Genomic DNA, 27,750 nt, shown 5'->3' with positions numbered 1-27,750 from the left:
AGTCAGTAACTGGTCAGAGAGGTTTCTGTGAAGGTGAATGAAATTCAGGTTCAAATTTGACTTTGAAAGATAAAACAGAGTGTTTTGCAGGATTACATATGTGTTTGGTTGGTTTTTAACAGGAAAGATTAAAGTTTGTTTAACTCTTCTTAAGGGAAAAAGCCTAAGAAGAAAAGTTGGAGGTACAGGGCAGAATGGAGACGGTTGATGGGGCAAAATCCTCAATAAAGTGAAAAAGAATGAGATCAAGAACACTGACTGAAGGACTGATTTTAAACTGGAAGACAGACACAGTTTTGAGGGCACGAGCCTGCTGTGTCCCTTTGCCTAGCAAAGCAATAAAGCTATTCTTTCCTACTTCACCCAAATAAATAAATAAATAAACTGGGAGCCGATTCTCTCTTGAACAGAAGAGAAGAAAGGAAGGGAGGGTGGATATTGGGCAAACCAAAGCTTGTGTTCAGGTCTGGTGGCATGGAGGTCCGTTTTCTCTGTTGAAATAAGATGCAAAGTCACCTGATCAGAATGAGAGGGTTGGTGTCAAGGTTGGAGGTTTGAGATTAGGGAAATAGAATAGCTTCCAGTTTAAAACAGAAGAAAAGGGAGAGCGAACCTCTGACTAGCACCTCATATTTCAATTAAATTGGAGGTCATTCATTTAGCACTGCACTAACCTGCAAAGTAGTTAGTACCACAGAAGGGCAAGGGAGGGGAGGTTTGCGTCACGTTATGGACCTGAGAATCCAAAATGAGTAGAAAGGAAGGAAGGAGAGGAAGAAGGGAGTAAATAAAAAAAGAAATTAGCGGTTCAAGCCTGAAAGTCTGAGGACGTCTGGATGAACACAACGAAAAGCTGTCGGTGGGCGAGATTTCATGAACTTAATTTCAGAACTGTCATGCTTTGGCGATGGCAAGGTATTACCTCCAAAAGACAGTTTCTCGGTCATTACGAAGCCAGGCGGTCTGGCTTGTCGACAGGCACTGGCAACCAAGACCGGTCTTCTTTCGCCTAAAAGCAGCGGCTCGGCGCGTGCGCAGTGTGCGCGAGCTCGTCGCGCCTGCGCACAAAACGTCGCCGTTGCCACCTTTCCCGGCCCGCTCTCCAACCGCGCGGGGGTGAGTGGGCTTCCGCGACGCCCTCCCCTGTGAGGCGTTGGCGATCCTTCAGCACCCCGAGCTCAGCTGACTCGTCCTCCTTCGGCCGGAAACCCTCCTCCTGGGCCCGCGCGGGAGGAGCGGGGCCTCTGAGCGGAGCGGCGAGTCCGCCGGCCCCGGTCTCTTTCCCTGGCGGCGGCGGCTTCTTCCGTAGGACAATATGTTCAAGAGAATGGCCGAATTTGGGCCTGACTCCGGCGGGAGAGTGAAGGTCAGTGCCCGCCCCGCGCCTCCCCTCCGGGAGTGGCTCTCTCGCCCCGGCCCCTCGTGGCGCGGCCTGGGGAGGGCCTGCCTGTTTCTTCTCGCGCCTTTTCTTCTCGGGCGGGAGCCGCGGTTTCCAGGCGGACGGCGAGTCAAAGCCCCAGAGGGAAAATCATGATTTCATTTGGCCCCAACTTCATGTGTCACCGCCTCCCTTCCATCCCAGACAAAAAACAAACATAATCGGTGGTGCCTGGGGGAGAGCCGGACATTGTTGCTGAGGAAAAAGCCACTTGCGGGGCGGGGAGATCCTGGCTTGCTGCTCATCCTCTGCCAACCCAGGTCACCTGTAAAAAGGCGGTGGGGAGGGCAGTACCCACCTATTGTGAGGATAATAACAGTAGCAGATACCGTGCGAAGTAAGCACAGTGGGTGGACGCTTTACCCGATTCTCTGATTCAGTCCCTACAAAGGCAGTATCACTCCCAGTATTTACAACTAGAAAAGTTCAGAAGACTTCCCCAAGTTCATGGTGTTCCTAAAGTCCCAAGGCTACAGCCAAGATACTAATCAAGGCATGCAAAGAACATAACACTGCCTGGCACATAGGGAACATTCAGTACACGGTAGCTTCTTAGTTTTTAATTAAAGTCATCATAGAGCCTAACGTAATGTATGACACTGTGACACATTTCCCACTCACTTTACTACATCCCCTGGCACATTAATTTTTTATGAGACAACCAACTGGTTCCTGATATAACACCTATTTTTACCCCTTCGGATTTTTATTTACCGCAGAAAGGAAAATTTTTTATAAAAGAAATCACCCACTTTTGCACCAATCTAGTTGATCTAGGTTTTTTTTTTTGAGTCCTTCTGTATGTCATATTGTTTTCACATAATTTTATACTGAATATACAATTGTCATACACAGTGCTTTGAAAGTTTCAAAAGCTACTGAAATTTAATGGAAGGGGGAAACAGATGCCAGGTAAAATTCATAGTACCATAAGGTTCATAAACATACATTTTCCCTCACTTTTGGGCGAGGTTTTGGAATAATAAGAAAGTACTACTGAACAAAGGTTTAGAACACTAGCTTTTGGAGAAGAACTTACAGAACTCTCTCTACTTGTAATCATGTTAGGTTCTAAAAGTCTTTTAAGTCCAGAATCACTTGAGATTAGGCCTGTAGTCCTCAAATGCTTTTCCACCGAAAATGGGTCCGAGTTAGTCATGTAAAACTTTAAAATTAGGGACTTATTTCTTCTCCATGCTGATTGTTATGTGGTCTTGTAAGCATCTTTTCCCAATTTAGATAAATTTGATCCAGGTAGAAAGTCTTTTGGCAGATGAACCCGCTTTTCATCATTGAGGAACTCCCCAAGTTCCTAGCAACATTGTAGCAGTTCAGGATCTATTATCCCTCACCATGTCAACGCTCCTTGTACTTATTCATTCGGGCCTTGAATGTGAGGCCCCATCTTTGGGTACCACAAAAGGACACTTGCTGTGATTTTTTTTTTTTTAAGTTTGTGTACAAACCACTTGCCTTCTCCTGAACTAACTTTAGGCTAATAGGTATTGGTTTTATTTGTGAATTATCTAGTCACAATGAAAAGTTTTTCCATTTGTTCACTGCTTTTCCTCATTTCTTATTAATTGTTGATTACATTGGCACAGCACTTTTCACATGTGATATATCTTGCTCTTTGACCTTCAGATACAGTCTTACTATTGAACAATTGGTCTCAAATTCATGTGCAACATTCAGTTATTTTCTTCACTTGGAATTTTTTCTATCTCCTTTTCATCGTAATCTGCCTTTACACTTAACCGGATGTGATGAGAAACATGTATGTACATCTCAGAACTGAACACAAATATAGCACACATGCCATCAGTCCAGGGATTACCGAGCTTGAGTTGTCCAAGTGCCTCTTTGCCATTATCTGAATCGAAATGTAGTGTTTAACATTTTTGTTTAAATCAATTTTTTAAAGTCCCTTCCTAAGCATTACTATTTTTGAAATTGTGGGTTTGAATTGCTAGTTATAGTTATGGTTTTTCTAATACAGATTAAACACAAGTAATAAAATGAAAATGTTTGCCCTTATTCTACCTAAAATCCCCTTCCAAACTGTCTTTAATTTTTGTACTGTGCTTTGGAGAACCCTGGTGTAAGCTGATAAGGACGTTACCATCAGGTGATGGTAAAGTTGGTGAGCGTTATTCCAGACTGCTCTTTAAAGTTTGTAAATAGAGCTTTTTCTGTTTCTTTTTAAAAAAAAGAGAGAGAGAAAGAAAAAAGGAACTCTCAAAGTACTCCACATAATTTAAATACACGTTTTCAAAGTGAGAACATTGTAATTAATGTGGTGTTTAGTTATTTGTGGTATTATGAAATGAGGCTAATTGTCTGGAAATTATTTGTTGAGGGAAATCCATGTTATAAGCAAACTCTAGGTTGTTAGACTGCCTGCCATTTCTTAAAACAAGCTTTCAGAGTTCTAATTCTGTTTATTTGGGTAATAATACAATGTGGTGTTTTTTTTAATAAATTTATTTATTTATTTATTTTCGGCTGCGTTGGGTCTTCGTTGCTGCACACGGGCTTTCTCTAGTTGCGGCGAGCGGGGGCTACTCTTCGTCGTGGTGCGCAGGCTTCTCATTGCGGTGGCTTCTCTTGTTGAAGAGCACGGGCTCTAGGTGCATGGACTTCAGTAGTTGTGGCTCGCGGGCTCTAGAGTGCAGGCTCAGTAGTTGTGGCGCACGGGCTTAGTTGCTCCACGGCCCGTGGGATCTTCCCGGACTAGGGCTCGAACCCGTGTCCCCTGTATTGGCAGGCGGATTCTTAACCACTGAGCCACCAGGGAAACCTAATACAGTGTTAACTGGTGTTGAAATTGTTTTCTTGTAGGGGGTTACAATCGTTAAACCAATAGTTTATGGTAATGTTGCTCGATATTTTGGAAAGAAAAGAGAAGAGGATGGGCACACCCATCAGTGGACAGTCTATGTAAAACCATATAGAAATGAGGTAGGTAATTGTTTTTCCTAAAACTTTTTTGAAGCTATAGTTTTTTTTGCTCAGAGTTAAATTGTAATATTGTATAGTAACTGATAATAAAATTGGCCCACTGTAGAAATGTTACCAAAAAAGTTGAAAGAATAAAGTAAGAGCTGTCATCTTTCTATAATTGTTAGTAGAATCAACTTTCCAAAAATGTTTTCTAATTAAAATTAAGTTACGGTAAAAAGAACTATGCTATATGCACAGTACGTCTTCCAATCACCACACCTTAAGGTAGCCTAGTATATAATCAGGTATTTCAGGAATAGTAAATTTAAGTGATAATTTGGTAATCAGACCATCAGAAAAGATGAAAGACAAACTGCTACATAATCTAGCTGCTGGTAATTTGGTTTTGCTACTGAATCTCTAATGCCTGGAATGCAGTAAGTACATAGTGGGTATTCAACAGATACTTACTGAATGAATAAACTATTCCTCTATTTAAAACCCTTCATTCTGTATTTCAAATATCATTGTTCCAATATAGTGGAAGCAAGAAGGCAGGTGAGAATTTATGTTATCATTGTAATCATTCGTCACCTTTCAGAAACATCTGAAAAAGCAGTTAGAGATGTCACCAAGAGTTGTTACTTCTGAAAAGATGAAAATGGTGCCAAATAGCCCAAGGGTAGATTCACAGCTTGATGATGATAAAGGTAGTCTGCTTCAAACACTTTGAATTATATTTTACCACCTGTAAGAGACTAGAATTTTGGACATACTTTTACTTTATCAAGGGTCACATTTTTAAAATAAATTGAATAATTATTCAAAATAACTTTATAGTGTCAATTTTAAGGGTAGAAATGCTGACTTATCATTCAAAATTACTTCCAATGCTGAATACTCTTTTCTTCCCATGTACCCCACAGTATGTTCAGTCACATTTAATAAATTAAGAGATGATAAATTTAGAGGTAAATCGAAAGAAGGGGAATATGCCACACATTAAACTGCCATGTAGGACAGTTTACAGTAACTGAACTCGGTGCAGCTGTAGCCACAATTTAAAGGTGACCACTTGAATGTAGAGGTCTTGAGCTGAAGTCTACAGGACATCAAGTAGTGATGCAACCCAAAGTTATCTTAATTTCAAGGACAAAGAATAAGGCAGTTGACTTTTGAGTTCTTTTTTTCTTCATATATTCCACCAAAAGGCTGAGTTAATACATGTTGAAACCAATTAAGCTTGATAATGTTTTTTCTTCAGCATTTATACTATTCTCTATTAAATAAAATTAAAAGACGAAGGAAAAAAAACCTTCAAAGTCCACACAAAAACTTGTATATGAATGTTTGTGGTGACATTATTCATAATAGTCCAAATGTCTCTAAACTGATGAATGGATAAATAAAATGTAGTGTATCCATATAGTGGAATATTATTAAGGAATAAAATAAAGTATTGATACATGCTACTAACACATGGAATAAATTAGAAAACATGGCAAGTGAAAGAAGCCAGACACAAAAGCCACATACTGTATAATTCCATTTTTATAAAATGTCCATAATAGGCAAATCCATAGACATAGAACCTAGATTAGTGGTTGACAGCGGGTGGGAGGAAGAATGGGTATGAGGTTTCCTTTTGTGTGATAGAATGTTCTCAAATTGATTGTGGTGATAGTTGTACAACTCTGAATATATTAAAAACCATTGAATGGTGAACTTTAAATGGGTGATTTGTGTAGTATGTTAATATCTCAATAGAGCTGTTAAAAACAAAAAAACAAAACCACCTTCAGTGACTACCTATTGCCCTCATCATAAAGCTATCATGTTTAGAAGGCCTGCCATGACCTTTCCCTATCCTATCTCTGCAGCCTTGTCCCTTGTCTGTGTTTGCCTCATTTCTTTATATCCTACATTTTACCAATACTAAATTACTCTCAGTTTCCCAAAGGAACACTCTTAAACCTCTTCCTTTCTTCCCACCCACTCCATTCTTATTGTTCCCTTAGGTCTTAGTTCAAGTGTATTTTCTTTAGATCTACTTTCTTGATCTCCAAAGACTAAAATAGCTGCCTTTCCTATGGATTTGTACCTAATGTCCTCATAACACATGACCTAATATGCACACAACAGATTACAGATTACAGCATTGAAATGCTGATTTTCTTGTCTGCCCCCCACTTTACAGTGAGACCCTGAGGACAAGATTCTGTTATTTATCATTATAGCATCTAACAGTATTGGTAGTCACTCCTATTTGTAGAAAAAATGAATGAAAGTATTCCCAAAATAGTCTTCAAAGAGGCTTATGAAAATCTGCCTCAGAAAAAATGTTCACAAAATAATGTTAAGTGTTGAAGGCAGATAGTAATATATTATTACAGTAGGATCCCAGTTAAAAAAATATGTAGATAATAAGCACATAAAAATTCCTGAAAGCAAATAAAAAGATTAATGAACATTACTGTTGAATGCAACTTACTCTGTTTTGCATTTTCCTGTTTTTCTATAATGAATTATTTTTGAAAAGGCCTCCTTCGCTAGCAGGATCCCTTTTGTGTGCCGGAACTAATGAATATGCTTTTGTGCTTCAAAATATAATTAAGGAAAGGAAGAGTTTTATATCCAACAGTTTTAGGTTGCTTAGCTTAGTTGACCTTTGTATAATATAATTTTGTTTTTTGAAGTTGCTTAGTTCTTAGATTTGCTTTGGTGTATATGTTTATTTCTGTAGAAAATATTGGAAATGTACTGTTGTTTTATGGAAAAATCAGAATTGATTTTGAGTATTGTCTACAGAGATATATAAAAATAGGAATGCAAAACAATGAATTAGGGACATATATATTTCTATATATTATGAATTTTGAAAGAATTCTGCACAGCCTTCCTTTGTTTAAAATTAAAAACAAACCTCCAGGGTATAATTCATGTTTCTTAGAAAATTCGTTTCCATAAAATTTAAGGGGAAGTGTATTTTATAAAATTGGCACAGGTGCTCTGTGTATTTCCTTCCTAATTGTTATGTGTAGATGGCAGAACTAATTAATGCCTCTGTATTTTAGGATATGTCAGCATATGTGAAGAAAATCCAATTTAAATTACATGAAAGCTATGGCAATCCTTTAAGAGGTACAATAGTTTTTTAAAATTCATAATGTTATAAATTTTAAAAGAGCTAGGAAACTGTATCAATAATTTACAATTTATAATTGTTTTATTTTTTTCTTTCTTTTAGTTGTTACTAAGCCTCCATATGAAATTACTGAAACAGGTTGGGGTGAATTCGAAATAATCATCAAAATATTTTTCATTGATCCTAATGAAAGACCTGTGAGTAATGTTAATCTCTGCAAATATAAAATGGATTTTTTAGTAATTGTGAAAATTTTACAATATTCAATAGCTTGTTATATGTTGACATTTTCATTCAGGTATACTTTATGTAAGCTTATGGCTTGGTGTATCTCGCTATGAGTTAAGGTTTTTCATTTTTAAGTGAAGTGCCTTTCAAAACTCTTTTGTTTTTCTAGTATAAAAAGAAGGGATAGAATGTGAACAGTTATTTGAAAGGAATCATGGAAATTACATGATTACTACAGCAAAAAAATTTAAAATTCATTAGTATCGTTTGGTTATTAGTAACAAACAAGTGGAGTCCATATGCTCTCTGAAATGGGAGTGTCCGGTTTTTTATAGTTAAAAGCCCTCGAAAGTCCTTGTACATTTTCAAACTGTCATCAGTACTAGCAGCTTTATCTTATACCTGGATCCTTATTTATAACCACTGACTTTTTCATTATTTGATCTCTTCAGATTGTTGCTTGATAATGTAAAAAGTCTCTCAAAGCTTTCACTTTGACCCCTCAGCAACTTTGTGAGCTTGGTGAGATCCTCATTTTAGAGATGAGCATATTAAGGCTCAGAGATGAAGTCATGTGCTCAAAAACACAGTTAATTGTGGTGGAGTTAGTTTTTGAATCCAGGTATTTGCATTCAGACCTCACACTCCTTCCTTTACTCTTGCTTTTGACTAAAACCACTAAGCCTGGGCTTCCCTGGTGGCGCAGTGGTTGAGAGTCCACCTGCTGATGCAGGGGACACGGGTTCGTGCCCCGGTTCAGGAGGATCCCACATGCCGCAGAGCGGCTGGGCCCGTAAAGTTGCTGTGCTCCACAACGGGAGAGGCCACAACAGTGAGAGGCCCGCGTACCATAAAAAAAAAAAAAAAAAAAAAAAAACAAAACACTAAGCCTGTTTTATTTTTAAACCTAAAGGGTCACAACTCAGGCTCTCTCATTGCACATTTGTGTGGCTGGTGTTTAACTCCAGTTTCAGGGCTTTAGTGTTCATCACCATTAATTTTCATCTTGATAGATTCAGCTCGCTCCTTTAGCACCAAACATTGACACTTTAATTATCAGATTACATTTGTAAAACGATGTGCTTTTAAAGGATTTGGATGTCACCTGGGCCAGTGATACAGAGAATTAGTTCCTAACTAGTTGCATTAGAAATGCCTGAGATGTTTTTTTATAAGTTCAGACTTCTAGGCCCCATTCCACAGAGCGTGATTCACAGGTTTGGAGAGGGGCCAGCACCCCAGGTAATTCTGATGTGCAATAATATTTAGGACCCATTGAGGTAGACCATACTTTTCCTCATAGAAGTTCCTTTAGGCAGTCCAGTATAGCAAGAAGAGAATATTGACTTCTGTTATTAAGTGAAACATCCTATTCAGGTTTGGGGTAGTTCTAGTTTTAAGAAAGCTCTACTTTATGTTAAGCTTCCTTGAACTTTTTACTGATAACTATTCATACTTTAGTTTTCTTTTCTCCTGAAGAACCATCTATAGCTCATTTAAATATCTTCCATGTGATAAGGTTTCCAGGTCTCCTACCATTCTTGTCCTTCTGGGATACTCTCACAGACATTATATTCTGTTTGACAAGAAATTATTAAATATCCATATTTGCAAGATATTGCCCAAGGGGTGGGATACAAAGATGAGACACTACACCTATCCTTAACCAAAGTAGTCTATTAGGGAGAATAGAGCACAGAATAGGCAGATGTTGAGAGAGAGGAAGAAGAAGTTGGTCATGTTACTAGAGCAGAGGTTCTTGTTAACTTTGTATGATTGCTTTGAATTCATTTTATTTTGAGAATGTGCTGCCTTACCTGTCTGCCTCCTCATCTGTCTCCCCTTTCTCTCCTCCCTACCCTGCCCTCAATTGGAAAATACATCTCTGAAAGAAATCATTATATAATGTAACGTCATTATGAGACAGCTCTCAAAGTCAACTCTTGGCAAAGTAGGGTAATATGATCTTTTGCCTTTCTGGAGTGATTCCTTTATTGAATAGGTTTCCATATAGATCTACATAGGCCTGAGTTTTATCCCCTCCAAATTACTGTAGTGTTCTTTTAGTATAATGAACCCATTATAGTTTTTAAATAGTTGGCTCTTACAGAAAATAAGTCATATGAGGTTTATTTAAAATATAAAAGGAAGATATGGGTAACTTGTGATTTACTTCTGTTATCCAGTAACCTATTACTCATCAAACCACTGTAAAAGGAATGGTTGTTTCTAAAAGCAAAATGCTAATATTCGGTTTTTATTCCTAGAAATATCTCTGGCAAGTATAGGCATTTTCATTGCTCTAAGAATCTTCAAACACCACTGAAAATTAGAGACATCTGTCCTGAAATTATTCATTGCCTATATCTGCATGAATGCCTCTCCAGGTCTGAATAATAAATTTGGGAATGGAAGGCTTTATCATGTAGTTTTTAATACTTCTTAAATTATAAAAGACACGCATATAGTTTTTTTAAAAGATTTAAAAACTAAAAAGTACAAGTCTCCTGTATTAGTTTCCTAGGGCTGCCATAAGAAAGTACCTCAAACTGAGTGGCTAAAAACAACAGAAATTTATCCTCCCGGTTCTGGAGACTAGAAGTCCCAAATCAAGGTGTTGGCCATGCTCTCTCCATAGCCTCTAGGCGAGAATCTTTTCATGCCTCCTCTAGTTCCTGGTGGCCCCAGGCGTTCCTTGGGTAACTCCAGTCTCTGCCTCCATTTTCACATGGCCTTCTCTCTCTCCCTGTTTCTGTGTCACTTCTCTTTTTATGAGGACACCAGTCATATTGGATTAGGGTCCCCCCCCAATGACTTCATCTTAACTTGATTACATCTGCAAAAGGCTCTTATTTCCAAATAACGTTACATTTACATGTTCTGAGATTTAGTACTTCAACATATCTTTTGGGGAATACAGTTCAACCTGTAACATCTTCTTTCCCCCATCTCTGACCCCTTCCTCAGGAAAACCACAGTTACTGTTTTCAGTTCCTCTAGAAATTATTCCCATTCATCTCGTGTATTTAAATCCCTAAGATTGGATTTTTCAATTTTAGATAGTGCCTGTCAGCTCCTAGTGATGACGGCTGATCCTTTTTCTTTGTCTTTCTTGGTTTCTTTTTTCATTTTGCTGCAGGACTTTATTCAGAAAGGATGCGAGAGAAGTAAAATTTCAGAGCCAATGCTCTCTGAAAATATCTTTGTTTTTGTTTACCTCTCACTTGATTGGGTGAAGAATTCTAGGTCCCACAGGAGGTGCACTCTCTCGTCTGTGAGTGGGGGGAGAGGAGGGAAGGTTGGCCAGCCTAGCCGCCCCACAGCCTTCTTGATTTCTGTACCTGCCAGCTTTGTGCTCGCAGTCTCTCCCCAGAGCTCCACTGGGGGCAGCAGCTCCCACCTCTGATGCAGTTTTCTTCTTTAAGATTTTAGGTTATGGATTTCCCTGTTATGGTTTATCCATCTCTGTAGTCTCATCTGCTTTCTGTCTGTTCCAGAAATTTGTCAAATTATCTGCTTTAAATATGGCATATGATCTATACTCCTTATGATGATTTTAGCTAACTTTTTGGAAAATTCTTTGAGGCCTCTGAATTGGTTTCTATACCTTCAACATGAACTCTGATGTTTTACCAGCTAGGTTTTGTTTTGCTCAAATAATCACTCATTGCGCTGCAAAGCTTTTCCTTTGATGTCTTGCTGTATCTGTTTTTAAATATTTTGAAGACATATTGCTCTTGCCGAAGTGAATTTTCACTGACTAACTTTGTGTTTGTTTATTATGCTATTTATGTATTAATCTTATTATTACACTAAAGAAATTAACTTGTCCTCACTGAGCATTTTAGTATTGATCATTCCTTTTGAAAGTATCAAATCTTTTTTCGCCATAGTAAGTTTGTAAACTTTAACTGTCACAGTTAATCAAATGTCGCCTGTGTAAGTAAAAGAATTCATCTTAGTGACTTACCAGTTTAATTTCCATAGCTGTATCTTGTGTTATTTTTATATATAGTCACTCTCTAGAGATGCTTTGTAACTAATGTTTGCTTACCCTCTTCAAAACATACATATTGAATAGATGTAGATAAATGGTAATACCTAATAGGAAAATAAAAGTACACACAGAATTTGGGTGACCTGCCACAGTAAGTTGTAGTTGAAACAAGATCCTGAATTTGATGTGTTTACTAACTCAGTCTCTAAATCAGTTACAGAAATGATGATGTCTCATAATGATGATAAAAACCATTGCACAGATGTCATGTCTGTTTTTGTTTCACAGGTAACCCTGTATCACTTATTAAAGCTATTTCAATCAGACACCAATGCAATGCTGGGAAAAAAGACAGTGGTTTCAGAGTTCTATGATGAAATGGTAAGAAGATTTTATAATGAGAGTTTTTAAAACATTTTAAATTGTAGATTTTGCAATTATTGGGCTTTTTTTCATTCTCTTCCATTAGATATTTCAAGACCCAACAGCAATGATGCAACAATTATTAACAACATCTCGTCAGCTTACCTTAGGAGCCTATAAGCATGAAACAGAATGTAAGTGCCATGAGTTCATAATTAATCCTGAGAAATAATGTATTCTGTAATGGTGAAAGGATTGTATGATTAGCAACTATTAAATTTTTTTCCTTAGTAGATACAGGTAAAATTTTTAGGAGTTATACAATATATGTATTACTAAAGAACAGGTAAGAAGGATGTTTTAAATAGTTCTCAAAGTAGGCCTACTTTCAAAAAGGTAAAAGACAGCCTCTGACACACTCTGAAATACTGTTTGTCTTTATTCACTAATTACATTTAAGCATAGCTTTTCATTAATCTTGCTTAACCTGTCACTCAATCATTTTCTGTTTACTAGTCTTTGCTAACAAAATCGGTGTGAAGAACCTTGCAGAACATAATTATACTTAAGTGTACGGTGAACTAGTTTCTCCCTCTCTCTCTTTTTAACTTGTCACCTGACATAGTTTTATATTAATGCTGGGGTGGTGAAGACCAGAATGTCTTATTGATAGTCAGTCATGCTGTCTTTTCCCTTTAGCTTACGAGGCCTCAGAATCCCCTGCACATTGTTTCATGCAGCTATTGCCAACCATTTGCAGTTGTCATTCAAGATGAAATCTACTTACCAACCCTGTGTTGACATTTATGTCACCATTTATTCGGTTTTTCCTTTGATTTTTCATTTATTTGCTTACAGTATATATTGAGCAACAGTAAGATGCCAGGCATTGTTCAGAGGATAGAGCAGACAAAAGCCCTGCCCTCATGGAGCTTACATACTAGTGGAAAGAAGACAAATATTAAATAAACAGAACAATGAAATGTGAAGTAGTGATTGGATGGCATGAAGAAAACTAAAGTAGGGGAGGGAGCGCTTTTGGTGGGAGGAGATGGTTAAGAGTTTTAAATATCAGGTCAGAGAATGCTTCCTGAAATGGTGGCATTGGAGCAAATACCAAAAGGAGTGGGGAGATGAGCCATGCAGCTACATGAGAGACGAATGTTACGTGTAGAGTGGCAGCAAGGGCAGGAACCCTGAGGTAAGAGCATGCCTGGCATATCCGAGGAACAGCAAGAAGGCCAGTGTACCTGGAGTAGAGTGAACAAGGGGACAAGGAGTGGGACATGAGGCCAAAGAAGTTATTATGGGACCAGCTCATATAGGGAGTTTAAGTTATTAAACTGAAGGAGATGGGAAGTCTTTTGTGGGTTTTGAGCAGGAAGAGTGACAGTATAAGACTAATATTTTAAAAAGATCAATCACCCTGGTTGCTGTGTTGAGAGTAGACTGTAAAGCAGAAAGGGTAGAAGCAGAATAGTTAGGAGGCTATTCCAGTAATCCAGATATAGAATTGTGGGTAGTACCAAAATGATAGCAATGGAGGTGGTGAGAAGGGGTCAGGTTCTAGTTTGAAGATAGGTACAGTAGGATTTGCTGATGGTTTGATAACAATATATGAAAGAAGGAGATGAACAAAGAATGACTGTTAAGGTTTGGGGCCAGAGGAAACAAACAAACAAAAATTGTTATTACTTTTCATAGAGATGGGAAGTCTGGGAGGGGCAGCTTTGAGGAGAAAGATTAGGAGTACAGTTTTGGACATGATGGCTGTGGGATGCCTGTAAGACATCTAAGTGGAGATGTTGAGAAGGGAATTGTGCTCAAAGTCTGGTATTCAAGGAGAGGTCTAGGCTGAAGATATAAATGTGGAAGTTAATATACACATGGATTTATAAATTGTGAGACCAAATGGTATCATCACAAGAGTAAGTGAAGATAGAAAAGAGGTTCAAAGGTTGAGCCCTGGGCACTCCAACATTTAGAGACTAAGGAGATGACCAGCAAAGGAATTAGGAAAGAACAGTGAGTGTGGAGGGAGAAAAACTAGGTGCACATAATATCCTAGAGCCAGGTGAAGAAAGTGTATCAGGAAATAGTCATTAGCTGTGTTCAGTACCTCTGATAGGTCAAGTAAGATCAGAGCCAAGAAATGGGCTATAGCAAGGTGGAGGTCCTTGGTGACCTTAACAGGAGCAGTTGAAGGAGAATAGTAAGGACAGAAGATCAGTTGAAGTGGATCAAGAGAGAATGAGATGAGGGAGTTCCCTGGCGGTCCAGTGGTTAGGACTTGGCACTTTCACTGCCGTGGTCTGGGTTCAAATCCCTGGTCAGGGAACTAAGATCCTGCAAGCCGTGCAGTGCTGGCAAAAAAAGAGAGAGAGAGAGTGAGATGAGAAATTGGAGACAGGTGCTATGGACAACTTTGTCTTGGAGCTTGACTATAAAGGGAAAGTAGCCCTTGAAGCAGTAGCAGAGCAGGATTTGGAGTCAAGAGAGCAGAGTTTTCAGGGGAAACAGACCAGTATCGTTATAGGCTGGAAGAAGCGATCCAATAAAAGAAGGGGGGTGGGGGATGAGAAAGCAGGAGAGAAAGAGGTTGCTGTTTAACCATTGTTGGTTATAGTAGTGTTTTGTTTGTATTTTCATGAAACCCTGACCAAGAGTTAAAAGATCTGAATACTGATTATAATTGCTACTTGGTAGTCATTTAAAATTGAAAATCACACTCATTAAAAAATTTTATGTTTCACTTTCTACATCTGAAAAAATACTTGGGCTACTTTGTTATGAACATAAAACAGATACGTATATGATCACTTTTGAAAAGGTTAAAAAACACTAGTCACATGCTATTTTAATTTGTTACTGGTCATATTCTCTCCATTATAGATCTCCTTTCTCTCATACTATGAAATGTGCCCAATTCATAGAGGAAACTTCTCTTTTTAAATTCAAGTACCCATATTTCTGTGTTTTCAACAAAAATAATATCATTAATTCATATATGTATAATAGTAGAGACAAATGTTTCATAAAAAGACTTTTCTACAAATTAATTTTTGACGTGTTAAAGTTTATGTGTAGAGATTTATAACCTTCGGAAGTTTTTATCAGTAAATTGCATGTTTTATATTATCTTCAGGTTATTTTCTCAACAGTGTCAAATCCATAAGGAAGAAAAAGATAATTCTGTAAATGGTATTGACACAATTGATAACTTTTGAGAAGAAAACTTAATTTAGATCATTGCTTTATAGCACTTATCAAAACAAATTCCAGTTTAATTAATGATAGTTAACTTTTTTTTAATTAATTAATTTATTTATTTTTGCTGTGTTGGGTCTTCATTTCTGTGCGAGGGCTTTCTCTAGTTGCAGCGAGCGGGGGCCACTCTTCATCGTGGTGCGCGGGCCTCTCTCGTTGCCAAGCACAGGCTCCAGACGCGCAGGCTCAGTAGCTGTGGCTCACGGGCCTAGTTGCTCCGCGGCATGTGGGATCTTCGCAGACCAGGGCTCGAACCCGTGTCCCCTGCATCGGCAGGCAGATTCTCAACCACTGCGCCACCAGAGAAGCCCAGTTAACTGTTTTTTTAAAGTCAGTTAAGCTGTTTAAAAAATTAGAGAAATGACTGTCCTGGCTAGTGAAGACTTTCTAAATTTGAAGTGTTAGAAGAAATCACATTGAAAGAAAGGCAAACTTGATTCTGCAAAAAAATATTTAACTTATTCATTTCAAAAGGGCAAAAAAGAAAGATAAATTTGTAGAAAATATGACAAAGGATTAATATCTTTAAAACCCTAAAATAAATAAAATAGAATAAAATTTTAAACTTCAGTTGACAAATGGACAAAAGACATGGACAGATGAAAGAGGAGATGACTAGTAAATAAAAAGGGAAAATATTTGACCCTGCTAGTAATTTTTAAAATGCAAACCAAATAATAATGGGTGGTTATATTTGTATCAAATAAGCAAAAGGAATTTTTAATAGTTGTACCTATTAAGAATGTGGTGAACCCTGTGTTCTATGAATTGTTTGTGTGAGTAGGCCTTTTAGGAAAGCAACTTGGGAATATTAATCAAAGGTCTTAAAAAGGTAGGTATACTTTTACCAGTTTGAGAGCATTATACTCAATATTTGGTAATATCAGTTAGCTTTATTGAGTGCTTACTCTTTGTACTCTTGTAAATCTGTACATGTATAAACTCATTTACATCTACAATAACTTTATTAGGTAATCCATTTAGAAAAGGAAACTGAGGCACAGGGAGAGTAAGAAACTTGCCCAAGTTAACATGAGTTAGTGGTAGAGCCAGGACTTTATCCTAAGCAGTCCTCAGAACTTAGGCTCTAAAAACATAGTAATATTTTTAGATAGAGTAATGGCCGGGATAGAGGTTGCTCATTATAAAATTTAAAACACATTAAAAATTTATAAAGATGTTTATACTGGTAAACCCATGGAAATTTACTTAAGTACTAGGGATCTAGCTTTTAATAGAAATTGCTTCTACAAGGAATAATTAAAATGATAGTGAATGGGCTTCCCTGATGGCGCAGTGGTTGAGAGTCCGCCTGCCGATGCAGGGGACACAGGTTTGTGCCACGGTCTGGGAAGATCCCACATGCCGCGGAGCGGCTGGGCCCTTGAGCCATGGCTGCTGAGCCTGCGCGTCCAGAGCCTGTGCTCCGCAACGGGAGAGGCCACAACAGTGAGAGGCCCGCGTACCGCAAAAAAAAAAAATGTTTAAAAATGGTAGTGAATGCTTGAAGAGAGTTTACATGTACTAGATAAGTGCTTTGCATTTCTTAATTTATTGAATACCCTTAACAACCCTAGGAGGAAGGTACTACTGTTAGCCCCATTTTCTAGGTAAGACCCTAGAGCATAGAGAGATTTGATATCTTGCCCCAAATCACTCAGCAAAGCAGGATTTAAACCGAGACAGAGTGTGTGCTCTTAACCGATGAACTGTTCTATCTCTTTGTAAAAAAGCCTTACAGGGACTTCCTTGGTGGTACAGTGGTTAGGACTCTGCACTCCCAATGCAGGGGGCCCAGGTTCGATCCCTGGTCAGGGAACTGGATCCCACATGCATGTCTCAACTAAGAGTTCTCATGCCACAGCAGAGGAGCCAGCCTGCCACAACTAAGACCCAGCACAACCAAATAAATAAATAAATAAATATTTAAAAAAAAAAAAGCCTTACAGTCTATTTTTCTAACCAGTAAGTTACATTGGCTTTGCAAAAATATTAACTCTTCTTTGGATTGACTTACTCTAAATTGAAGCTTTATTTGGAAATTTAAAACAGAAATTTTATCTATATCTATATCTATCTATCTATCTGTGTATATATATGTATATATATACACTCACAGGCACACACACATACATATATATATATCTTAAATGTATGTATAAGCATTTAATATATTGGAAGCAGAAAACCAGAACAGGCTAAAAGAAGTTTTTAAATGTTTTCCCCTATCATCTCATTGGTAATTAACCCAGTTCTTTCAATATATGGTACCCTTTGCAGTCTCATGATTTGTCAAAAATAAAGTATAGTGACTAAATCAGACCACAAAAATCTGTATCTACAGTACATGCTGTCCTCTGACAAATGAGTTAAATCAGGTCTTCCTAACTAGATTTAAAACTACCTGTTACAGTCATATAGGACTCCTTGTTGTTTCCCAAATCTTTCTGTACGCTTTCCAAGGCCCACTATGTCCACTTCATCTACCTAATTCCTTTCTCATTCTTTAAAACTCAATTCAGATTTTACTACTGCCAAGAAGCCTTCTTTGATATACACACACACCCTTTCCCCTTGGTACGTCATAGCACCCTATGATTATCTCATGACACTGTAATGCATTTTTCTTTCTTGTCTGTCTCCTACTTCTGTATCCCACCATCTCACAATGTGCCTTTCACTCCATATATGTTTTATAATTAATATGGAGAGAGAGGGGGAGAGCAAGGGGATAAAAATTTCTGCATAGTAAAAAAGCATTGTCAACAAAGTCTAAAGACAGACAAGCCATTAAAAAATATTGTACTCAAATCACAAATGACTAGTTTCTTTAATGTATAAAGAGCTCCTGCACATCATTTAAAAAGGCTGATAACCAGTAACTAAACAGCTTCTGCAGAGCAAAGGAAACCATCAACAAAATGAAAAGGCAACCTACTGAATGGGAGAAAATATTTGCAAATCATGTATCTGATAAGGGGTTAATATCCAAAATATATAAAGAACTCATACAACTCAATGGCCAAAAAACGCATACAATTTAATTAAAATTGGGCAGAAGAACTGAGTAGATATTTTTCCAAAGAAGACATGCAGATGGCCAACAGGTATACGAAAAGATGTTCAACATCACTAATCATCAGGGAAATGCAAATCAAAACCACAATGAGATATCACTTCATGTCTGTTAGAATGGCTACTATCAAAAAGACAAGAAATAACAACTGTTAGCAAGGATGTGGAGAAAAGGAAGCCCTTGTGCAATGTTGATTGGTGCAGCCACTATGGAAAACAGTATGTAGGGTCCTCAGAAAAATAAAAGTAGAGCTGCAATATGATCCAGCAATTCCACTTGGATACGTATCTGAACAAGACAAAAACACTAACTTGAAAAGATATATGCAACTCCATGTTCATTACACCATTATTTACAATAGCCAAGACAGGTAAACAACATAAGTGTCCATCAACAGGTGACTGGATAAAGAAGAGGTGTTTTATATATATATATGTGCGTGTGTGTGTGTGTGTGTGTATATATATATATATATATATACACACACACACACACACACACGCACATATACATAATGGAATATTAGCCATAAAAAAGAAGAAATCTTGGGCTTCCCTCGTGGCACAGTGGTTGAGAGTCCGCCTGCCGATGCAGGTGACGTGGGTTCGTGCCCCGGTCCGGGAAGATCCCACATGCCGTGGAGCGGCTGGGCCCGTGAGCCATGGCCGCTGAGCCTGCACGTCCGGAGCCTGTGCTCCGCAACGGGAGAGGCCACAACAGTGAGAGGCCCGCGTACCGCAAAAAAAAAAAAAAAAAGGAAGAAATCTTGCTGTTTGTGAGAACATGGATGGACCTTGAGGGCATTATGCTAAGTGAAATAAATCAGAGAAAGACAAATACAGTATGGTCTCACTTATATGTAGAATCTTAAAAAAAAAAAAAAAGCTCACATACAGAGAATAAATAGATTGGTGGTTGCCAGAGGTGGGAGGTGAGGGGTGGGCAAAAAGGTACAAACTTCTACTTATAAAGTAAGTCCTGGGGATGTAATTTATAGCATGGTGACTGTAGTTAATAATACTGTCTTGCATATTTGAAAGTTACTAAGAGAGTAGATCTTAAAATTTATCATCACAAGAAAAATATCTGTAACTATATGTGGTGACAGATGTTAACTTCAGACTTACTGTGATGATCATTTTGCAATATATACAAGTATTGAATCATTATGTTGTACACCTGAAACTAGTATATGTCAGTTATACCTCAATTTTTTAAAAGGGTGGTGGGGAGAGCCGATAACCTAAAAGAAAAATGAGCAAAGGAAAAGCAGACAATCCATAAAAAGAAAGCGAGGAATGTCCCCTAAACATATTAAAAGATTGTCTGCCTCAGAAGTAATAGAAATGTAAAGTAAAACTATTCTGAAATACCATTTTTAATCTTTCAGAGTAACTAAGACCAAAAAGTTGATGCAGTAGGGAAATAGACGTACAATGCTAGTGAGATTATAAATTAAGAGGACTTCTAAGAGTCACTTGTCATTCTTCCAGATTTACAAGATCAAATGTCCTTCAATTACTGTTTACTGGAATTTAGCCCACAAGTATACTGGAATGATTATGCGCAGCATACACGTTATAGCATTGTTTGTAATAGAGGAAACTGGAAATACTCCAAATGTACATCAGAGGGGACAGATGAATGAATTATGTATGTCCATTCAGTGAGGTCCTCTGCAGCCTTTGAAAGAATGAGACAGACCTGTGATATGGAGTGAGCTTTCAGATGTAGTAATGTTAAGTGAAAGAGCAGGGTGCTGAGCAGTGTGGATAGTGTGACATCACTTGTGTTGGGGGTGAGGAGAAATCACACTTAGGTGTATGCTCGTCTCTGAACCAATTATTTCTGGAAAGATACTAAGGAAACCTAACTGATTATCTCTGGGAAGAGTGCTGGTTGGTGGGGGGCAGGGGTAAAAGGAGGCTTTTTTTGTTTTTGTTTTTATTGGAGTATAGTTGACTTACAATGTTGTGTTAGTTTCAGGTGTACAGCAAAGTAAATCAGTCATACACATATAAAAAGGAGACATTTTTTCCATAGTCTACACTTTTCAGCCTTTTAATTTTGTATCATGTGTATGTACTGTCTTCAAAAATAATTTAAAAAATAAAAGCAATGAAAAATTACAAAGAAAAATATGGATTGTTTTGGCAATATAAAAGTTTACCTGTGTTACAAAATATATCACAAAAAGAAAGCACCAGCAGTGAGGAAAATAAGGACATATTGCGTGTTTTGTTTTTGTTTTTTTATAAATTTATTTATTTTATTTATTTATCTTTGGCTGCACTGAGTCTTCGTTGCTAGGCGCGGGCTTTCTCTAATTGTGGCGAGCGGGGGCTACTCTTCGTTGCGGTGCTCGGGCTTCTCATTGCGGTGGCTTCTCTTGTTGCGGAGCACGGGCTCTAGGTGCGTGGGCTTCAGTAGTTGTGGCGCACGGGCTTAGTTGCTCCGCAGCATGTGGGATCTTCCTGGACCAGGGCTCAAACCCATGTTCCCTGCCTTGGCAGGAGGATTCTTAACCACTGCGCCACCAGGGAAGTCCCACATTGTGTGTTTTTAATGCGCTAGATGCTTTAGGTATATTACTTAATCCTCATAAATCCTCCGAGAAATACGAAGTTTTAACCGTATCATATAGAAAGACGAGATGAAGGGAGACTTAGAGATATCAGCATTCAGCTATTAAGGGGCCAAGGGTGTATTTGAACTCAAGTCTTTCTGATTTCAATGGTTTTGGGTTTTTTTCTTCACCAAACCACACTGCTTCCAATTAGTGATCCTTTTAGGTTAACAAACAACTGTGCCTCAACATTCGTCAGCAGCAATTACCTGAAATGTCCACAAGGTGGAAATGTTGGATGATAGTAGTCATTTTTCTCTGTAAAACTTGATGCTACACCATCCAAGTGGAATAGTTAAATCGATATAATCTATTTTGCAGTAATGATATTTTTATTTTGTAATTTGTTATGTAGCCAGCTAGAATGTTTTAAATATTCAGTAATAATAGTAGTTAATATGGCTTTTTATGTGCCAGACAGTATTCTTTTTAAATCTTTTAAACAAATAATATTATGATGTGTTTGCTATTATAATCTTCATTTTAGCAATGAGGAATAGAGCATAGAGATAATAAATAGCTTATTCAGAGTGGCACATCTAGTAAATGATAGAGCTGGAATTCAAACCTAGACACTTATTGATATCTTTTTGAAAAAAGATAGAGGTTTGTTTTACCAGTGTGATTATGTAAATTTTACCTGTACATAAATTTAAGAGTACTGTTTTTAGTAAACTCTTATTAGCTGGATGTTTCTTGGACTGTATACTCCCTCATTTCCAAATCAAATTAGAAAATTAGACATAATTTTAAGATGTAATTTAAGATATTATGTCTTAAAATGTTAACTGTGAATTAAAATACTAGTGGTCAAAAAAAATTTTTTTAATAAAATTTAAAAAATTAGTGGTCAGAGTTTCATTCTTAGTGGTAGAAAACATATTAGATCCTCTCTGGAGAGTTCAGACTTTCTTACCTACCCCCCTCTGTCTAAAGTTACATATCTTAAGTTGTCCGCATTTCATCATGAAAACATTGGCCTAAGGAAATGCCACATTTATTGCTCTATGAAATATCTTGTACATGTGAGAAAAATGAAATAAATCAGTAAAAGTGTATGTTTTCTTTAGTTGCAGAACTTGAAGTGAAAACCAGAGAAAAATTAGAAGCTGCAAAAAAAAAAACAAGCTTTGAAATTGCAGAGCTTAAAGAGAGATTAAAAGCAAGTCGTGAAACTATAAATTGTTTAAAAAATGAAATCAGGAAACTCGAAGAAGATGATCAGACAAAAGAAATATAAACAGTTCTGAAGAGAACTCGATAGTAAGTGAAACTAAAAATAAGGTGGAGTTTAAAGGAGAGATGTACTACAAATGCTGCAATGTTTCTTAGAGGAACTGCACATATAGTTGTCAGCCATAGATTTCTCAGCAATGGGGTCAAAGTATTTGTACTTTACAAGCAATCTTTAATATAAAATATATGTGTATAATGCTGTATAGGCATTTTATCAACCCATTTCGGGGTAGTTCTGTGATACTAAGCACAATTTTAAAACATTTTTATTGCATTGTATGTATAGCTTATCCTTTTGACAGACATCAAAATTTCATTATAAAGTATAACTTGTACGAATTTTATACTTCCTTAGTAGTTAGAATTCGTGGTAAAATTAATGTGTGTATTTAATTTCTTAAGTTCTTACCTGCCCCCATCCCAACTCTTTTGTATCTGATGTACCCAGTGCCCAATAAGCACTCAATAAATGCAGTTTACAGTTGCTGTTTCTGCCTCTTGATGTATTTCTTTGCCTTGAAGCAATTCACACTCTCTCGTTACAGTTAATGTATCTCCATAGTATTGTGACCATGCATCTCTTATTTGCAGTCACTGTAGCATACAGAAGCTCTCTGACAGCCAAGATCATATCTTAAGTATTGTTCTGCCTAACTCCCACAGTGTCATTAGTTTTACATAGAACAATATTCAATCCTTCATGCCTGTTCCAAAGATATATAGTAGGGGACCCCAACCGGGGCCACAGACTGGTATCAGTTTGTGGCTATTAAGAACAGGGCCACACAGCAGGAGGTGAGTGGCAGGCTGGTGAGTGAGCAAAGCTTCATCTGTATTTACAGCCGCTTCCCATCACTCACATTACCACCTGAGCTCCACCTCCTGTAGATCAGAGGTGGCATTAGATTCTCATAGGAGTGGGGACCCTACTGTGAACTGGGCACGCGAGGGATCTAGGTTGTGCGCTCCTTATGAGAATCTAATGCCTGATGATCTGAGGTGGAGCTGAGGCAGCCCCATCACCCCCAGATGGGACCATCTAGTTGCAGGAAAACAAGCTCAGGGCTCCCACGGATTCTGCATAATGGTGAGTTGTATAATTATTTCATTATATGTTACAATGTAATAATAATAGAAATAAAGTGCACAATAAATGTAATGCGCTTGAATCATCCCAAAACCATCCCCACCCCATCCCCAGTCCGTGGAAAAACTGTCTTCCGTGAAACCGGTCCCTGGTGCCAAAAATGTTGGGGACTGCTGACATATAGGATGCAGCTGTGCATCAATTTTACATACTTCCCCTAATTTCTCTACCTTATCCTCAGGCTGTCCTGTTCAGATCCACATGGTGAGTCCTCTATTTTTGACTCATCTAATTTGAACATTAGTGGTACTTAATTTTTAAGGCCATGTTGGCTGACCCATCTTGGCAACCTAGGAGCAACAATAAGTAGGAAAGTATTTTGGAAAACATATAATATTAACATGTTACAAAGCTGCTAAAAATGGAAACCACACATGTGCCTAATGCAGATTCTATACCTTCTACAGAGTGATAACTAGCCACTCTAGTATAAGATACTTTTAATCTACCTGCCCTGGTGGATTGGTTAATTTTTACTTTGTTGCTTTATTTTCTAGGTTGTGACATTTATAAGCATTATGGAGGTTGGACAAAGCTGTGGTCTGAGATTCCTGCCAGGGGTTCTCTGGGGGGTTGGAGATGGCACTTCTAATTGTGCTAGGCATCATTCAGCTCTCCCCTACCTTTTACCCCAATGCCCACAGTATAGGGTAGGGCTTGGGGATAAATCAAAAAAGAATGGGGAGAAGTCCCATTCTACTGGGTTTGCCAAAAGGTTAATTTGGTTTTTTCCATAAGATGGCTCTAGTAGCACTTACTTGTCTTTAACTTCATTTGAAACAATTTTGTTAGATTGTATGTGACAGCTGTCATATCAGCATGCATTTAAAAGACATCAAAATTGGTGAAGTTTTGTGTAGCCATTTTAATGTTGAAGATGGAAGAAAAAGCAGCATTTTCAGCATATTATGCTCTATTATTTCAAGAAAGGTAGAAACGCGGGGACTTCCCTGGCGGTGCAGTGGTTAAGAATCCGCCTGATAATGCAGGAGACATGGGTTCGAGCCCTGGTCCAGGAAGATCCTACATGCTGCGGAGCAACTAAGCCTGTGCGCCACAACTACTGAGCCTGCGCTCCAGAGTCCACGAGCCACAACTACTGAGCCCGCGTGCCACAACTACTGAAGCCTGCGTACCTAGAGCCCGTGCTCCACAACAAGAGAAGCCACCGCAATGAGAAGCCCGCGCACCGCAACGAAGAGTAGCCCCCGCTCGCTGCAACTAGAGAAAGCCTGCGTACAGCAACTAAGACCCAATGCAGCCATAAATAAATAAATTTATTTTTAAAAACCCAAATATGCAAGATATATACAAGGATGTTCACTGCACTATTGTTTACATAACAAAAAATTGGAAACAAGGTAAATGCCCATCAATAGGAGCTGCATAAATTATGCTATGATATAGTGATATGATGGACTCCTCTGTAGTTGTCAAAGTGGATAAAGCACATCTGTATGCTCTGACATGAAAAAATACCTGGATTATACTGGTTGGTGAGCAAGAAAAAGGCACTTTGCAAAATAGTGTTCATGATTCCGTTTTTTGTAAATAATATTACATTAGCGTATAGAGAGAAAGCATGACTTGGAGGAATTTTCACCCATCTTAACAATAGGAAAAGGAATTATAGGGACTGTCAGTATCTACATAATGTGTGTGAATGTTAGACTTTTTTACAGTAATAGTGCATTTCGTTTGCATTAAAGAGAATTTTAAAATAGTTTAAAACTTAAAAGGAAAAACTGATGTCTTTTGATTATCAGAACATTGCCTCCGATGAACCAGATCAATATGAAGTGTCATGTGACAGTTCAGAGAAATGAAATGTGACCTGTGAATGACGTGAGAAGCTGATGGGCCAGGACTTCTGGAATTTTATTGGAGGGACTTATGGGTAAGATCCTTGCTCTTCAATGCATCATCCAGTGAACTGGGATCATAATCGTGATGTAAAAATAGGTGGTGAAAGGTGTGGGGTATATCTGACTTCTGTCCCAGTCTGGACTCTCTGATCTGGATTTTTAATTACTTTTAGTTATTTTTAATTAAAACAATGTATAATTAATTAACCAACTAGATTGCAGTAGCCTGTGTAATATGCCCCATGACATCCCCAACTCTGGGTAGCCGCCCCCACTCCAATCTGCTTACTTTCTCACTTTCACTGGCTACTCACCCTAGCTTACCTGCTCTCTGTCCACTACCAGACTTCATTGCTCTTCAGTAATTCCTTATCTACCCTCAGTGAATTCCTCAGCAATGCTGTTTGAAAATTCCCAGTCCACTGAATCACCACTCCCCTTATTCATTAAATTAATAGAGTCGTAAAACTAAAAGGCAGCTTAGAGAATATCTAATTCAATTCCCTCATTTGATGAGGGAGTAAAGTCTTGCAGATATTAAATGACTTGCAAAGTCACACAGTCCTTTGGAGCCAGAGGTAGAATTTGAACTCAGCTTTCTCTGACTGAGCAGTCATGGTATATCATTGTACGGCTCCACCAAGGCTTAGAGAAGAGCGTGTGAATTGGCAGGTTACTTGGAAAAGCTTTCCAAGGAAAAAGGAATCTGTAAATTGCAGTGTGCTGTTATTGATACAGTCAAATCTCTATCATCAAAATTTTGGTTTATTCTCCTTCCAGTTTATCTGGTCAAATCATGATCTCAAAATTAATGAGAATTGTCACCCCTACTTGGTTTCATTACATGCATGAACTGAAACCACAAGTCTATTTACTCTTATTATGCACATCAGCAGATGACCTCAGTTCTCATGTCATTGAAATCACAGATGCCATTCAAATTGACCCCGTAAACTTCTAGCTGTACAAAGTTTCTCTTTGTTCTCACCAAATCCTGCTTTCTTTCATCTTCCTAATGTTCTTCTCATCTGTGGTTTTGGTTTCAATTTATATGATGTATTACTGCAAATTTACAATTAGGGTAAAATCACATTACTTTCCTGAGCCTCAGTTTGCTTCAGTGAATATGAGTATACTACCCACCTCATGCAATTCTGTTTAAGGTAAGTGAAATAGTACATGTAAAAGCACTTGGAATGGTGGGAATAAAGAAGATAATAATGCTAGTAGCTGCTCATAAAAATCCTCAACAAAATACTAACAAACTGAATCCAGCCACATATAGAAAGGATTAAGTCATCTCATCACCAAATGGGATTTATTCCATAAATACAAGGTAAGCTCAACATATAAAAATCTGTGTAATACAGTTATGGGCTGAATGGTGTTCACTCAAAGTTCGTATGTTGAAGTCCTAACTAACCCCCAATACTTCAGAATGTGACTGTATTTGGAGATAAGGCCTTTGAAGGGGGTAATTAAATTTAAATGAGGGCATTAGGATGGGTCCTAATCCAATATGACTGGGTTCTTATAAAAGAGATTAGGAAGACCATGTGAAGACACAGGGAGAAGATGGCCATCTGCAAACCAAAGAGAGAGGCCTCAGAAGAAACCAATCCTGCCAACACCTTGATCTCAGACTTCTAGCCTCCAGAATTATGAGAAAAATTTCTGTTGTTTAAGCCACCCAGTCCATGGTACTTTGTTACGGTAGCCCTAGCAGACTAATACGTATACCATATTAATAGAATAAAAGACAAAAGCCACATGTGATCATCTCAATAGATGCAGAAAAAGCATTTGACAAAATACAATACCTTCTTAGGATAAAAACTTTCAACAAACTGGGGATATAAGGAAACTTCCTCAACCTGATAAAGGGCATTTATGAAAAACCCACAGTTAACATTATACATGATTGTGAAAGACTGGATGCTTTACCCCTAAGATCAGAAATAAAACAAGGATGTTTGCTTTCACCACATCTGTTCATTGAGTTACTAGAGATTCTAGCCAAGGCAATTAGGCAAGAAGAAGAAAAAGCATCCAGATCAGAAAGGAAGAGGTAAAAGTACCTTTATTTGCAGTTGACATGATCTTGTACCTAGAAAATCCTAAGAAATACACACACACACACACACACACACACACAAACTATTAGAGCTAATAAATGGGTTTAGCAAGGTTGCAGGATACAAGATCAATATACAAAAATCAGTTATATTTCTTTTTTTTGAATTTTATTTTATTTTATACAGCAGATTCTTATTATCTATTTTATACATATTAGTGTATATATGTCAAACCCAGTCTCCCAGTTCATCCCAGCACACCCCTGCTTTCCCCCCCAAAAATCAGTTATATATATATATTTTTTAATTAATTTATTTTTGGCTGTGTTGGGTCTTTGTTGCTG

The 27,750-nt window shown here is 37.9% G+C and overlaps 1 protein-coding gene and 1 non-coding gene across 3 annotated transcripts; both read left to right on the top strand.

Annotated features, from left to right (window-relative positions):
• Positions 1 to 1,049: 1,049 nt before the first annotated feature.
• Positions 1,050 to 25,542, top strand: YEATS4 (YEATS domain containing 4). 2 transcript variants are annotated; one of them, XM_060165407.1, is made up of 8 exons: positions 1,050 to 1,366; positions 4,280 to 4,399; positions 7,456 to 7,522; positions 7,629 to 7,723; positions 12,040 to 12,132; positions 12,221 to 12,308; positions 22,154 to 22,346; positions 25,233 to 25,542. In XM_060165407.1, exons 1-7 carry the CDS (start codon positions 1,316 to 1,318, stop codon positions 22,321 to 22,323), a joined length of 684 nt encoding a protein of 227 aa, XP_060021390.1. In that variant the 5' UTR covers positions 1,050 to 1,315; the 3' UTR covers positions 22,324 to 22,346; positions 25,233 to 25,542. The 2 variants fall into 2 exon arrangements, with proteins under 2 accessions (XP_060021390.1, XP_060021389.1); XM_060165406.1 differs by lacking the exon at positions 25,233 to 25,542 and having other exon boundaries at positions 22,154 to 22,803.
• TRNAG-CCC (transfer RNA glycine (anticodon CCC)) lies at positions 17,128 to 17,200 on the top strand. Its single transcript has one exon. It is a non-coding gene; the product is annotated as a tRNA-Gly (tRNA).
• Positions 25,543 to 27,750: the final 2,208 nt, after the last annotated feature.

Source organism: Lagenorhynchus albirostris, chromosome 11 (assembly GCF_949774975.1).
Source record: "Lagenorhynchus albirostris chromosome 11, mLagAlb1.1, whole genome shotgun sequence".
Taxonomy (NCBI): Eukaryota; Metazoa; Chordata; class Mammalia; order Artiodactyla; family Delphinidae; genus Lagenorhynchus; species Lagenorhynchus albirostris.
Note: the sequence above shows the minus strand (reverse complement) of the source record. Positions and strands in the feature narration are given on the sequence as shown.

What these genes read in the sequence shown, in the direction of transcription:
- YEATS4 (XM_060165407.1), top strand. Translation starts at nt 1,316, where the DNA reads ATGTTCAAGAGAATGGCCGAATTTGGGCCTGACTCCGGCGGGAGAGTG. An exon ending in ACTCCGGCGGGAGAGTGAAG is followed by an intron (nt 1,367 to 4,279) that starts GTCAGTGCCCGC and finishes GTTTTCTTGTAG; the next exon opens with GGGGTTACAATCGTTAAACC. An exon ending in TTGATCCTAATGAAAGACCT is followed by an intron (nt 7,724 to 12,039) that starts GTGAGTAATGTT and finishes TTTGTTTCACAG; the next exon opens with GTAACCCTGTATCACTTATT.